This window comes from Geotrypetes seraphini, chromosome 3 (genome assembly GCF_902459505.1).
Source record: "Geotrypetes seraphini chromosome 3, aGeoSer1.1, whole genome shotgun sequence".
In the NCBI taxonomy this organism is placed as follows: domain Eukaryota; kingdom Metazoa; phylum Chordata; class Amphibia; order Gymnophiona; family Dermophiidae; genus Geotrypetes; species Geotrypetes seraphini.
The window spans coordinates 172,254,417-172,270,393 of record NC_047086.1 but is presented as its reverse complement, the minus strand read 5'-3'; the positions used below and the strand labels follow the sequence as shown (position 1 = coordinate 172,270,393).

At 42.8% G+C, this 15,977-nt stretch overlaps 1 protein-coding gene across 3 annotated transcripts in view; it reads left to right on the top strand.

The window, feature by feature from the left end:
• ALDH8A1 (aldehyde dehydrogenase 8 family member A1) overlaps positions 1-15,977 on the top strand; it is a 53,121-nt gene that overhangs the window by 9,216 nt on the left and 27,928 nt on the right. For 2 of the 3 annotated variants that reach the window (XM_033935702.1, XM_033935704.1), the window contains exon 2: positions 13,236-13,383. In XM_033935702.1, coding sequence (XP_033791593.1) covers positions 13,236-13,383 — 148 coding nt within the window. Of the gene's footprint in view, positions 1-4,996; positions 5,086-13,235; positions 13,384-15,977 lie in introns of those variants that run through there. The other variant, XM_033935703.1, reaches the window with a different exon arrangement.

Below are 15,977 nucleotides of genomic sequence, written 5' to 3'. Positions count from 1 at the left end.
AGAAAGGGGGCAGATGCTGATGGAAATGGGAAGGGAGAACAGAGAGTGAAATGTCAGACCACGGTGGTGTGGGAGAGGGAATGGAAGGAGAGGAGAGAGATGCCAGACCATTGGAGGAGGGAAGGGAAGAAGATGGATGGCACACCAATGGGGGAGGGAGAGAGAGATGGAAGGGAGAGGCAGACAATTTCTGGAAAAGGCATAGAAAGAGAGCAGATGCCATATGGAAGAGGCAGAGAGAGGGCGAACAGTGGATAGAAGGAAGAGAATGATGAGAAGATGAGGAAAGCAGAAACCAGACAACAAAGGTAGGAAAAAAAATTCTATTTCTTTTATTTATTTATTTTTGCTTTAGGATAAGGTATTATTGTAGCTGTATTGATAATCGTTTATTAATAGAAAATGGAAATATGTTGATACTGTTTATTGAACTAATTTTAATACATTTTCTACTAATTCAGAGACTATAACTCCTTTCCTCAGGTCAGGACAGGGATACTGTAACAGCAGTATAGTTTACTGATCTGAAGATAGAAGTTTTAACCTCTGAAAGCTAAGTGAGAAATGTATTAGTCCAATAAAATGATGGGCACTAAATTTTCTTCCCGCCATGCCCCATGCCTCCTACCCATATGCAAAATATAAATTGGTGGGCTTCTCAAAGCCCTGACAGCTGAAGATCTCTTCATCTAGAAAGGAAGGGGAGATTTGTTCAGAGATGTTTGGAGATTGCATAGAAGAAAACCTGTACACTGGCACTGGTATGGTAATCTTTGTTGTTTGTTTTGAATTTTAAAATAAAAGAAATAAAGTGGAAATAAAGAAGTAAATTAGAAAATGGGCAAATGCAGGGGGCGGGGCATGGTGGGGTGGGGGTGGGGGCAGGGGGCCCAGTGTACTTGTGTGCCTAGGGGCCCTCAAATTAATCCTTCCCTGAGCATGAGTGATAGCAGAACTGAAAAACCAACCAGTACACCAATGTTAATGGAAAAGCAGTACACTTCTCCCTCCGTATTCGTGGTTTCTGTACTCGCAATTTCGATTATTTGCGGTTTTTCAATGAGTGCAGAAATGGGAACTAAACTGAAAAACCAGGAAGCAACGTCCTCTCTCCTGTCCCCACGAACTACCCCTCCCAAGGCTGCCCTGTGAGAGGATGTGCCTTCCCACGCAGAGCGCTGTAACTTGCATGCCGCGACTCTCCGCCTGAGCAACTAGATTTGCAGTGGCTTTGGAGGCAGGAGCGCGAGGCCACGGCTGCTCTGTTGAGATTCCTGGGAGTGGGAGCGGAAATCCGTGGTGGGCTGCCTCCCCTCTCCCACCCCCTCCGTGCTCCCGTCCGGTTCCAGAGGCCGCGTAGGGACCAGCTGAGGCCAATCTGTCCCCGTTGTGGGGAAGCTGCTGCCATGGTGAATATCTGGAAAGTGCGGGAGCTGGTGGATAAATCGTGAGTATGGTTTCCTCCGGCCAGGAAAGAGGTACCCCCCTAGCTCCCCCTGCCCACCATCCCCCCTCTCTCTCAGCTAATGAGGAGGAGCCTTCATGACGGCGCCGGGCTCATTTTGAAGGAGGCTGCAGGCAGGGCAGGGAAGGCTGAAACACCATATGTTAAGTTATTCGCGGTTTTTTTGCATTCGCAGTTCAGTCCAGCCCCTATCACTACAAATACGGAGGGAGAAGAATACACTTTATGCCCTATCTCCATCCCAGAAAAAAAATCATGGAAGTAAACTTCTGTGTGCTTGCACCTGTTCTTCTTTTGAATAATTTCTCCTCAGAAGTACCACTGTTTATTTTCTTCACAGATTCTCCTAATACAGTATTTTCTGTAAAATATTTTGTCACCCAAAATACAGATTATATTAATTCCTAGACCAAAGATGTTCCATGTGAAAACTGTTCAAGCAGCCTGACTTCAAGTTTTTGATACTTTGTCCTTAATTGCTCAGATCTTACATTTTGGCCTCAAGTTGTTCCCCTATAGACTCAAATGTATATTAGGCATAAAGAAAAGAGAACATCTGTTACATTTACATAGGAGTCCATACTTTAGCTGTTGATTCCCACTAACCGTGAAAGTGCTGAACTCCTTCCCTTATGCAGTGGAGAACAGCTCCCTTTTCATTTTTTCCTGCTGCAGGTGAACTCAGAAGGTGCTCTGCTTCTTTCTGTTGTTTTCAGGTCCTCGGCTCTAAGGGCAAGCTCATATGTCCTTCCATAGATGTCTGGCACTGCTTTGGTACATCAGCTAAAGTATGGACTCCTGTTTATACATATGTAACAGAACGAAAGAGTAGGTTCTTACTTCGATAATCTTGTTTCTGACTACAACCCACTCTGCGAGGACCTTTGATTTGCCTGATTTCTGCCTCGGACGTTGCCAGTGTCCATCTAGGGATCTCTTCTACTATATCTAAGATTCGGCTGAGAGATTGCTACAGAAAAAGGGGGCTCCCTTTTCCCTTTGGTGGGATCTTGAGCCCTTACTAGTTGCACTCATGTGTATAATTTGTTGTTTAATGTTAAATTATTAAATGGTTATTGATCATTATTCTATTGTCTAAGTTTCAGAGCAGAACAGAATATGTTTGTTGCCAGGGAAGCTCCTCCTGCTCCTCCTTCTCTTTTCTTTTGTTTTACTGGAGTTCGATTGCTTTGGTACCAACTGAAGAGGGAGCTGTTCTCCACTGCAGAAGAGGAGAAATTCATGGTTAGTGGAAATCAACAGCTAAGTACAGACTCCTATGCATATTAACAGAAACAAGATTATCGAGATAAGAACCTAATATTTTGTTTTAAACACACATTTCAGAAATGCCTATCTATTACATACATAATAAAAGTAAGAAAATACATGAATATCATCATATGGGGACTGACTTTAAGATGTAAAAATATATGCATTGGAAAAAAGGCAGGATAGAGAGATTTAAATATTTCCATGGTATAAATGCACAAGAGGCAGGTCTATTTTAATGGAAATGAAGCTGTGGAACAAGGAATCGTAAAACGAGGGTGAAAGGGGGTAAAATTAGGAATAATCAAAAGAAATATTTTTGTACAAAGTGGTAGAAGCAAAGAAGAGGCTCATAGTGAAGGTGGTAGAAATGAGGATAATACCTGAAGAAAGCATTGGAAAAGCACAGAGGATCTCAGAAAGAATTGTAGAGCTGAGCATTAGGGGCTTAGGTATATATATGGCACCCAAAAGGTGCTATTCTGTAAGCTGCATTTAAAGTTAGGCACAGTTTATAGAATAGCATTTAAGCTTGGGAACCACAACTAAATTTAGGCATGGCCATTTGTACCGAGAAAAAAGTGGTCCAAATGCCTGTGCTTAAGTTTAGGTGGGGATGCTCATATTGTATTTATTTAAAGTTTTAACAATGTATTAATCATACATATAAGATATGGAAATCCAAGAAAACTAGAATAAACCTTATTCAAGATATAGGAAATCCCATCAAGCCCTCATCATTGGAAGGGAGTGCATCTATATTTCTTATAAATACAAAAGGATAGAACTATCCTTACATATTAGGCGTTACCACAATTAACTCCTTATTAGAAATCTGTAAAATAAAGCAAAATAAAAAGAAGTTATTTCCCACTAGACTTAAGGAATTGATCTAAGTGAATGGGGTCCCAAAAAATATAATCCTTCTTCTGTAATGTCACCAAGCATTTGCAAGCCAAAAAGAAAGTGGCTCCAGCAGCTACAACTCTAGATTTCAAGGCCAAAAAGGCCTTTCTTCTGAGCTGGATCGATCTGGCCGCATCTGGAAATATTTGAATTTTTGCACCACAAAACACTGCAATATAATTTCATAATTGAAACTCTGTCATTCTTATTAAGACATGTTACCAAAAGAGTAGCTCTTGACTGTATTCTATAATTACATGCATAACTATAAGGCTCCCGATCCGCCCATAACCCGCCTATTTCCATGCCCCCTTTTTTGACTCACGTGTAAAATGTAGGCACTGATCCTGCACCTAAATTTATGCATATAACATATAACTGATTTTAGTTAGCACCAGTAATTGCTTGTTTACAAGCCAATTATTGGTGTTAACTAGCTTCTTATTCAATTAAATCAAGTGTGCAATTTTTAGCACTTTTATAGAATTTTGGGGTAGGTGTGAATGGGTAGAGTGAAAAGGCCATATTGTCTTTATCTACTGTAATGTTCTGTGTAAAATGGCCATTTTCTTTCACTGCCAATCTACTACAGCCCGCTGACTTTGGGGCTTCTGCTTTGAGCCAGCCGTTCCTGAAGAAGGGGGTCTACCCCCGAAACGGAGTCCCGTAGGACACTTGGTTACCCGCTGGCTGTTTTTTCTTGAGAAGCTAAGTATCTTCCATTGGCTTTATTATTGAATTTGGACACTTGAACTTTCTTTCTTTGGCCCCCCTGGATCAGGGGCAGAGACCACTAGTAGAAAGGGTGTTTTTGATTTTGTACACACTTTTCTGCACTTTTGTGTTATTTATCACTAAAACCCACAAGAGAGCCCGGGGATGTTTCACAGTTGACACATTTCTGGGTGCAAACCAGTGACAGCCGTTATCTCCAGGAGACTGGAGGAAGGCTGTGTGACTGAGGGCTCTCTTATATATTTTAGTAATATTTAATTGAATTTATCTTCCTTTTGAGTGAATCCCCTCTACTAGCGGTCTCTCCCTCTCATCTCAGTTTCCTTCTAGGGGTTTGGGAGAATTTGTTGTTTCAGTTATATCTTCCTCTCCCATTTTTCGGGTTCATTCAGGACTGTATAAAATGTCGACATTTTTTGTGCTGCCTTCTTGATTTTGTTTCTTTTCCCAGCAGTAACCTTTAGCACTGTGCCTGGCTCTTGGCAAATATTTACCAAATGGCAATTGATGATGATTAACTTGTAGCTGCACGGACTTTTCTGAAATGAGAATGTTACAGGAGCTATGTATGAACAATTCCATCATATGAAATGTAGAACTTTAAAAATTTCATTGCAAGAAATGCTTCTCACTAATGGATCGCATAAAATGATGCAATCATAGGGTGAAAATACAAAAGGACAACGAATGGCCTGTTCCAGCCATAGGTATGGAGAAGCAGACAGAAAAAAAACCAGGCATGAATTGTTCTTTAGATATGTAAGTGAAAATAGGAAGACTAAAGGGCAGATTTAGCGATGAGGAACAAAGTCTAATACACCGGTGCCCAGATGACGGTGAGAAGCGGCGGGGGGGGGGCCAGATCACGTCGGGGGGGCGGATTGCGGGGGGGATGGTGCCGGATTGCTGGGGGGCGCTCGTAAATCGAGCCACGCTCGGTTTCCGACGTGCCAATTTTGCGATTTATCTAGACCATTTATTATTCTATTGTCCATTTATTATGGAATTTTGGAAATCAATTTGGAGCCAGATAAATTGCTTATTAGAAAATCATGTGGCATTAACATATGACACAGTATTATTTGGCATGGCGATGAGGGCCAAGAGCCAAATATCATCTAATAATAATAAACTATTGCTCATTTTGACAGGGGTTGCCATACAACAAATAACACATAATTGGAAAAGTTGGAATAGACTGAACTTTAGTTTTTGGTGGAATTCAGTATGCCATATTTATAAAATGGAAAGAACATTAGCCATTCAAAAAGGGAATTTTAATAAATTTCAGGATGTGTGGAGGCCATTATCAGAATATTGTAAAGAATAAGTATATATTTTTCTTCCCTGTTAAGTATAAATGAAAAATAGGGCAGGGGGAGGGGGGATTTTATTATTGAAGACAATGATTTTATGAAATATAAAATGTAGGGAGGGAGGGGGATAAATTTAATTTGATAAAGATCAATTGTAAAATCTCAGGTGAATTATCTATGTTACAATGTTAGTATCAATATTGTACTTGATATAAGTTATAAAATGAATAAAGAATTTTAAAAAAAGTGCAAAAATCTACATAAGGAGCATGAAAGTGCATTTAATGCTGCATAAAGAGCATTAAAGTGTTAGCCAGAGACTAACATAAGAGTCATTGAAAACCTGTAGCCATTAATGAAAAGTACTTATGCTACAGGGGTTCAAGGAAGTTTTAGATAGGTTCCTAAAGGATAAGGGGATTGAGGGGTACAGATAGAAGTAGAGATAGGTTATAGGAATAGTCAGGGACCACTTCACAGGTCACAGACTTGATGGGCCGCCGCGGGAGCGGACCGCTGGGCGCGATGGACCTCTGGTCTGACCCAGTGGAGGCAACTTCTTATGTTCTTATGTTCTTATGTTTGCTTGATATTTAAACAAGAAGAAAAAGGTGAGTGATCAATGGCAGACCATAAGGGATTGTGGGGTAAATACATTACATTACTATTTGTTGAGTTTTTTTTGTTTTTTTTTAAATGAAAGCTTTTATTAACAATAAACACAGCAAGTATTACATATACATAGGAGATACAACAGCAATGGAACAACAAGCAATACACCACACTCCAGAAAACTTCCGAAGTGAAGCCCAGAGCAGAAACATATGTAATCCCTACAGTTCAACAAAAACAGACTAATATACCCACCAGAACACAGCCCATACCCCCCTCCCCCTCCCCCCAGGGACAAAACGCCAAACCCACAGCACCCAATAGGTTGAGATACATCCAAGGTTATACGCAAACCAAAAATGAAAGAGAAAAATGATTATGAATTCCCCCAAGTCCCAATCCTTCCAGTCCAGCCCCAAGCTCAACTCAAGGCCCCCAGCCACCCCTGCCACAACCCCCCACAGAAGCCCGAAATCTACGCCAAATGTGAGCATATCCATGTAATTTACCATGCCGTAGGGCCGTTAAATGGTAAAGGAGCTGCCAATTGAGCAAGCGTTGCTCCACCATGTCCCATGTGGGAGGGTGCGGTTGATTCCACAAGGAGGCTATTGCCAATCTAGCAGCAGTAAATGCCAACTTGCAAAACAGAGAATCCCCCCAAGCCAGATCCAATTGATGCCAGAACAACAGGGCATGTCGCCAATCAACCTGAATCTGGATACCCAGGATCCGGGACACTCGAGAGAAAACCCCAGTCCAGAACCCACACACCCTCCCACATTGCCACCACATATGGAAGTATGTACCCACCTCCCCACAGCCCCTCCAACAAAGAACACTCGCACCCTCCTGCCAACGTGCCACAGCCTGTGGGGTATAGTACCAACGAAAGAGGACCTTATATCCATTCTCTATCAGCAAGGCAGCTATACCCGCTGAGGAGATCTCTGACCAGATGTCCCCCCAGGTGTCCCAGGAAATAGCAGAACCCCAATCACCCTCCCAAGCCCTCATGTAGGGATGTTGGGCTCCCCGACTATTAAGGCACCGATACACTGCAGATAGAGCTCCCTTCCGGAGCACCGGACCCAGCACCAGCTCAAAGGGAGTCTTGCCACCCCTCAACTCCCCCAGTAGACCCGAGGTCCGGATATAGTGAACAACTTGTATATAGGGAAACAGATCCCGGACCCCAAAGTCAAACTGGCCTCGGAGCTCTGTGAAGGGTCTAATACGGCCCAAAATCGGATCCCACAATTGTCCCACACATACTAAGCCCCTAGATTCCCAAGTAGCAAACACTCCCCCTCCCCTTCCCGGTGGGAAGTCAGCATTATGTCTCAACGGGGTATACCAGGAGTGACGCCTACCCAACAATAAATCCCTTCGGGTCTGGTTCCACACCCTCAAAGCAGTTCTAACCGAGGACAAACCGCCCACCCACCGCACCCTGCCAGGTAACCATGGCCGATGTAATAAAGGCACCCCATCACTTAAACTGTGTTCTATCCGCACCCACGGCTTCGGTGTCTGCGTCTGCCACTCTAAAAGGGCGCGCAGCTGGGCAGCCTGATAATATTTTACCACATTGGGAACCCCCAGTCCCCCATCACTCCTCCCCATACATAAGACCTTCCTACTCACTCTAGGCCTCCGACCAGCCCAAATAAAATCGAAGATATGTCTTTGGACCCCCTCCAACGCTCTCCTGCCCACCCAGAGCGGTAACACCTGGAATAAGAACAAAAGACGCGGCATAATCATCATCTTCACAATTGCCACCCTGCCCAACCAAGAGAAGTACTGATCCTTCCAACTAAGCAAGTCCTGTCGGATGCGGCGGAAGAGCGGAGGAAAGTTCAGATCATAGAGATCCTCTCCCGGCGGTCCGAAACATACCCCAAGATACCGCAAGGAATGCTGGACCCACCGAAATGAAAACCGGTCCCGAAGGTAAGACACTCGGTCATCAGACAGGTTAATATTAAGGAGCTCAGATTTTCCAACATTGACTCGAAAGCCCGATACCGCACCAAATTCCTCCAACTCTCCTAATATAGCAGGTAAGGAGCCTTCAGGATCCTCCACCGTGAACAGAATATCATCCGCGAACAGAGCCAACTTATAGTCCCCTCCCGGCACCGCAACCCCCTTAATATCCTGATTCATCCACACCCGCCGCGCCAGGGGCTCCACCGACAACGCAAAAAGGAGCGGAGACAGAGGACACCCCTGACGCCTTCCCCGTGCTAGAGAAAAAGTCTCCGAGTAACCCCCATTCACCTTAATACAGCTAAGAGGGCAATTATAAAGGACCTGTATCCAATCTCGCATGCATGGACCCAAACCCACCGCCTCCAAAACCCGAAACAGGAACGGCCAGGAGACCCTATCAAACGCTTTCTCAGCATCGATAGACAAAAACACCGTTTCCCTCACACCCTCCCTGGCCCGCTCAAACAGGTTATAAATCCTGCGAGTATTATCACCTACTTGACGTCCCGCCACGAAGCCCGACTGGTCCGGATGAATCAGCCAGGGAATCCAGCTCATCATTCTGTCCGCCAAGATCCGCGTGAAAATCTTAGTGTCAACCCCCAAAAGCGAAATCGGTCTATAAGAAGCACATTGAAGGGGGTCCTTCCCCTCCTTGGCCAACACCATTACACCCGCCAGTCACATGAAGAAGGGCAGGGCACTATTCTCCTGCAAGGAGTTAAGAAAGCGTAACAAAGGAGGTAGCAGAAGATCCTGAAAACGTTTATAGTACCGAACGGTAAAGCCATCCAACCCGGGCGACTTACCCAGTTTCATAGAACGCAATGCTCCACGAGCCTCAACCAGCGTGAGAGGACGGTCCAACTGCTCTACATCCTCACGTGCAATCCGGGGCAACTCCGCCGAAGTTAAATAAGCATCCAGGTCCGTCAAGGGCCCAGAAGCTTCTGGAGTGTATAAATGGGAGTAGTATTCCACAAAGCGGGCACGAATAGCATCCTCTTTCTGCAACAGCTCGCCTGAGGCCGCCCGAAGCGAGAGGATCTGATTGCGCGTCTGCCTCACTTTCAGACGATGGGCAACTAGTCGACTAGCCTTGTTAGAAAACTCACTATTTGTTGAGTTAACAGAATTTGAGGTACAGGCAAAACTGAAATTGAAAAAGACTATGGGAAACATTGAGGCATATTTCAAAATCCCCTCCTGTCTCATGAAATAGTAGGAGGTTCCAAGAGACTGAAAAAGAATAGATACAATATCGTTCCAGAAAGGTGGGAACTAAGGGATCCTTTTATTAAGGCGTGCTAATCGATTTAGCGCATGCTAAATGCTAAGACATCCATTATATTCTATAGGTGCCTTAGCATTTAGCACATGCTAAATTGGTTAGCGCACCTTAATAAAAGAACCCCTAAGAGAAAGCAGAACCTACAGACCTGCTAGTTTCATATCAATGGTGAGCAAATTAGTTCAAAACCCTAAAAGAGCCCAGTCCCATGAAGTGATGGGATTCTAGGTTGAATGGTTTGACGAAGGGAAGATGCTTTCAAACAGCCTTCATTGAATTTCTCGAGTTGATCCCAACAGTATCTAGAGTAGACGATGTGACTCAGAGAGGTGCACTGCTCAAAAGTTTTGTGGTAGAGTTTCCAACCACGTTTCTATTATGTGAGGTATTTGGGGGCATTTTTCATTACAGGAGCAATGTCATTAAGAGTGTGTGCTTTTTTGTAAGGGTGCAAAAAAAAAAAAAAATCAACCTTATCAAATCTTGTCTCTGGGGCGGTACTTGGAGAGACCTCCCAGGAAAGAGACTTGGGAGTTCTGATCGATAAGTCAATTAAGCCGTCCTTGTAATATGTGGTGGCGAAAAGGGCGAACAGAATGCTAGGAATGATAAAGAAGGGGATCACGAACAGATTGGAGGAAGTTATCATGCCGCTGTACCGGGCCATGGTGCGCCCTCACCTGGAGTACTGCGTCCAGCACTGGTCGCCATACATGAAGAAGGACACGGTACTACTTGAAAGGATCCAGAAAAGAGCAACTAAAATGGTTAAGGGGCTGGAGAAGTTGCCGTACAGTGAGACATTGGAGAAACTGGGCCTCTTTTCCCTTGCAAAGAGGAGACATGATTATTATGATGAAGGAAACCTTTACTGGAAAACTGTAAGTTGGCGTATGAGTCAGCCATGGTGGTATGGATTTGAGCTAGGATACTGACACAATGAGTTGGGAAGATGAAGAAACTACACAAAGAGTGTTTGTCCCTAAAGAAACACAGAACTCATCAATGAGAAGGTGATAGGCAAAATGAAGAAATATTTAAAAGTGAATTCAAACAGTTTGATATTTCAAAAAAAGATGTTATAATTGAACTTAAAAATGAAGAAGATTGAGAATTTCTACAGAAGCAAAGGTAGAATGTGTTTTCTTGCTGTAGGAGTGGAGTTGACCTTCAAACAACTACAAAAGAATGCAGAAAGGCAGCACGAGGAAAAGAAAATCATGACAAGAGCGAGGTATGTGGAAAGGCAGACTAATGCAGTTACCCATATAACATCTGAATTTTCTTCAGCATCATCTGCCAATGTCTACACTCAACACATATCTGAATAAAACTGTTGCAAACAAGGTGCTCACATCTATGAATTTTGATCAAGCACTTAGCAGCACTTGCTGTTTTGATGACAGAATTTCACCAGAAACAAAGCTACAAATGATGCAAAACTTACAGCATCCACCATTGCCAGACATTCCACGATGTCTCATGAGTACAGATGAAATGGAACCTGTGACCTTTGAAAGTCTTGTAACACCGAGAGCACAGTCATTTTTTTGAACTCTTGATTGAAGGAGAGTCAACAAAAGTGAAAATATTCCTGATGAAACATCCCACAGAGTGGATCGATGACCCAGTTTTCAAGGAACTTTGGAATTGGGCATCCAAATTGACTGTTAATGATGCAGTACAACGAGGGATAAGCCTCACTGAAAAATACGATACTTTGACAAAAGATGACGAACAGCAGCAATTTGTTCTTCAGCTAGTGGCCAGCCACTGAAAGAAGTTTCTTTCTGCATCAAAGGCGTCTCTTCTGTCATAGACTGTTGATTATTTGGCAAGTGCACAAGAATTGTAATATTGTATACTGTTAAGCTTAGCGGTAGTTTGTTTTTGTTTTTTTATAAATCTTTATTCATTTTCATATCTTACAACAAGTGTATAATAAACAATCAAAAAAATTTTAAACAAATCACTTGACAATCTTACTTATAATCATTAAAGTATAAAAGAATCCTCACCCCCATCCATTAATAATATATCAATTAACAAATAACATATTTCCCAATCCCACCCCACCTATATCTTATATAATAACAAGGTGTTTAAGGTGTCTTAGCGGTAGTTTTAAAAAACAGTGAGGTGAGGCAACCCTTAAACTTTGTTTGTTTTAAGTAAAATTTTGTGTGTTTTTCATTTTTATATAAAGGAATAAAATTAGCTTTGTGGACAAATGAAATGTGTTCATTAATTATTTTTTGACCACCCTATTGCACTAGTCGTACGTGCTTGATAGTTCACACATTCATGCATTATCAGGAAATAGTGCATCCTTTTTGCAATTAGTGTGCAAACTGGAGAAAGAGTGCTGACTATTAAGAACACATTTAAAACACAGTAAATTTCTGCATGTTCCCCCCCCTTCATCTTCATTTCAAACTTGGCCTGCAATAACTTTGGGGAAGGTTGTTGACATGTTATTGACAGTAACATAGTAAATGACGGCAGATAGACATGTAGGCCAAGATTCTGTATCGGACGCCCGGTCTCAGAAGCCGACATGCATCCTATACAGAATTTCACCTATAGTGAACTCGATTCTCTAACCGACATCCATGTTACAGATGCTGGTTAGAGAATCGGGTTGTAAATAGACATGGCCGCTGAGCTTATTGCGGCAAGGGATCTCCTTGCCACAATAGGTTTAGTGGTGGCAGCTGTGGCCACCCATCACCCCCCCTGAATTAAAGCAGCAGGAGGGATGCCCAGTCTCTCCTGCCTGGACCCCCCCTCCCCCTAATGAAAGCAACAGGAGGGATACCCAGTCACTCTTGCCTGGAAACCCTCCCCCATAGATCACACCACTGCCCCCTACCTGGACCGCCTTTAACCTTGTAGGAAGGTCAGATGGATGGGTTTTCCCTCTGTCCATCTGGCAGGTCCACCTCCATCTGAATGAGGCGGGCCTGCCCCTTCCCGGTGAATTGTGGGATGTACCGGGGAGGGGCCTAAAAGCCTGATTGCCCATAGGAGGGGCCTTAGGCACCTGGGGCAACCGGAATTTTAGGTTGGCCCCGTCCATAGGCACATGGCCTAGGGAGACACATACAGCCGCCTAGGTCCACCTAAGGCTACTTCCAGGCCAAACCATGCCCGCACCTAGCCTTAGGCGAGCTTAGGAGGGCTTGAATGCCTCCCTAGGCTCCCGGAGGCACCACCAATGTAGGCGGTCTGCCTCAGGAGCTTATTTTCTAAAAACGTGCATCCCGATTGGCTGGTTATACAGCAGTAGGACGCCTACCACTGCTTACAATCAGGACGCTGTTTATAGAATCCGAGCCATATAGTCCATCAGCCTGTGTAATAAGGTGGTCAGAGCTTCCAATATTGGTCTTATAAGTTTGGTTGGGGCATAGTTACAATTATTAATAATTTATTAAACCAGTAATCCAATAATGTTGCTGGCCACATTTTACTCACTATCAACCTCAAGATGTCCCCCCCCCCCATATTTATCTTATACTATAAATCTTCAACTTTCATTTTCTGTGTGCTTGTGTCTCTCACTGCACATTTTAATGTCAGTGTTGTCATACAGGTACCTTATTTATTTGGAGATACTTTTAACATTGTGTCTTTACAGATAAATGCTGCAGTTACAGCTGCCAAAGTTGCCTTTCCCAGCTGGTCTTCCAAGAGCCCTCAGGAAAGATCTCAGATAATGAATAAGCTGGCAGATCTGCTGGAGAGCCATCTGGAGGAGTTTGCGCAGGCAGAGTCAAAAGATCAAGGTAAGACAGCAGAGTGAATATCCAGAGTTCTCAATATTTGCCACTCTTAATGGATAGCTGCATCTATGTTCCCCATTGAACATTATGAGAGTGCGTATGTAAGTTGTTTTTCTTTATACTACACTCTTCACATTCAGACCGGTTGCAGGATACAAAGGTCTATTATATTAGTGCCTATGGGGTATCAGACCGCCCCTGGAACACTCAAGTTCCCTGGGCTTCAATTCCTCATTCTTCCCAGTACGGTACAACTTTATCTTTTTTTATCTTATATATCTCTTTTTCTGTCATAATTTAAATAATTTAGACATTTTATTGATATTTCTCATTTCATTTCAATAATTTAGTTTAATAATTTAGTAACTTAGCTTTCCAGCCTTCAGTTCATGCAACCCCTGTAATCAATATGTTTCGCTCACTTTATCAAGGTTGGGGAGCTACTATAACTCTTCATCTCATTTACAAGCCACCAGCTATCAAAAAGATCTTTATACTATACATTGGTTGAAGATTGAGAAGAGAGTAAATTTTAAATTGGTTATACTTATATATAAATTGTTGCAGGGAAAGGGACCCAGAAGGTTTAATGTAGTATATAACTTTCCCAATAAATAGAGCTACCTCCCGGTATAAACAGTAATTGGGTCTTGGCTATTTTATAAATTCATATGGTTGTTTGAAATCTTTGATGGACAAATCTTTTGAGTTTATAGGAACAAAGCTTTGGAATGATCTTCCAAATGCACTAGGACATGTTTCTTCTTATTATAACTTTAGAAAACTGTTAAAAACATTTCATTTTTAATGATTGTTAAATGAATAATTTTGTTTGGACATAATAGTTTTTAATTGTTATCCGCCTAGAATCTATTATGAGAATAGTGTGGAATAAAAATAGAATAGAATATTACTTCTGACAATCCCTTCACATCTTTGCACTCGCTCTTCCACTGGCCTGACATGGATATTTTTCACTGGGTGCTGTTGCAGATTTTTCAACAAGATACTACAAAAAGGCAGAATAGTCAAAGGTTCAAGGAAGGGGTCGCTCAGAGGAGTTGTAATCCCCTACCGCTCTAAACAGCAAAATATTTTATAAATATAGGGAGCCCTCAGTGTGAATGAGCAGCCATAGGAGACCAGCTCCAACGCTTCACAGACAGACAGAGTCATAAACCCCCCACCCGCACACCATCACTGGGCCCCCGTTGTGTGCAATGATTTAAATAAATTACATACAATGATTTAGATAAATTACATGAAGTGAAAACACTCACTACTCAATCAACTATAATCACACATGAAAGTGAAAAACAACATGATAAACCTCTGAGCGGCCCCTAACCGAACCAATCCAGCCAGCTCCCCAGCCAAAAATGAAATCAATGAAAAAACCCAAACTTAACTGAATGAAATAAACCTCTGAAGCACCAAAATCAAACGCAACAGAACACCAGGTGTGCGGGCGGGGGTTTATGACCTCTGCCTGTCTGTGAAGCATTGGAGCTGGTCTCCTATGGCTGCTCGTTCACACTGAGGGCTCCCTATATTTATTAAAATATTTTGCTGTTTAGAGCGGTAGGGGATTACAACTCCTCTGAGCGACCCCTTCCTTGAACCTTTGACTATTCTGCCTTTTTGTAGCATCTTGTTGAGGTTGTGGCAGCTTTTACGTGGAGTAGTGTTTGTTTGGGTTGCAGATTTTTCAGCAAATATATCTTCACCAAACCTCTCCTGGCTACTTGCCAAGGAGACCATGCTCCTGTTCTCCAAAATGGAGCAGAAAGCCAAACTCTCTTTCATCGTCAACCCTCCTGCAAGATCAGGCTAGCAAATACATTCTTTCCTTTCCATGTAACTTCTTGAACATTCCAAGAAAAAGAAATCCTAATTAAAGCCCTCACAGTGGGAAAGGACTACTTGAATGACTCCAGACAGTCATTTGAACCCTCTGAGGATAAAATATCTGCTACTGCAAAACATTAGAACCTAGCTTGTTTCAATTGTGGGTAATATGGGTTCAATGGTGCAGTTTTATCATTATGCTCAAAATATGAGGTGCAAGGAGGTTGGTCTTTGAATTAAATATTTTCTCAGGAAGAAGACCAGTATTCATTTGCATCAACTACCACGCTTGTCTTTGAGCTTGGATTCTAGTCACTGCACTAAACGCCTGATTTTGCTAAGCCTTTCTTTCCCCTAGTATCACCTCTGTCTCGTTTTTTATTTTCCACTTCAATCCCTGATGCTCATAATAACAAATTTGGTTTGTTTGATTGTATGGAGATACTGATTCAGGTTCCACCAGAAGTGAGTACAGTGGTACCTCGGAATCCGAACGCCCCAGAATTCAAACAACATGGAATCCAAACTTTTTTTAAAATTAAATTTGGCCCCAGAATCCGAATGCTGCTTTGTAATCCGAACGTAAGGGAACTGCAAGCGTTGCTCAGCCCAAAGCTTCCCCTCTGACGCAGCTTCCTGTTTCTGCCTGGGAGGAAAGCTTTGGGCTGAGCACCGCTTGCAGTTGCTGTTGCCGATTTTGCTGCCTCTACCAGCGTGGACCCGATCTTGCTGTCTCTGCCAGTGTGTTT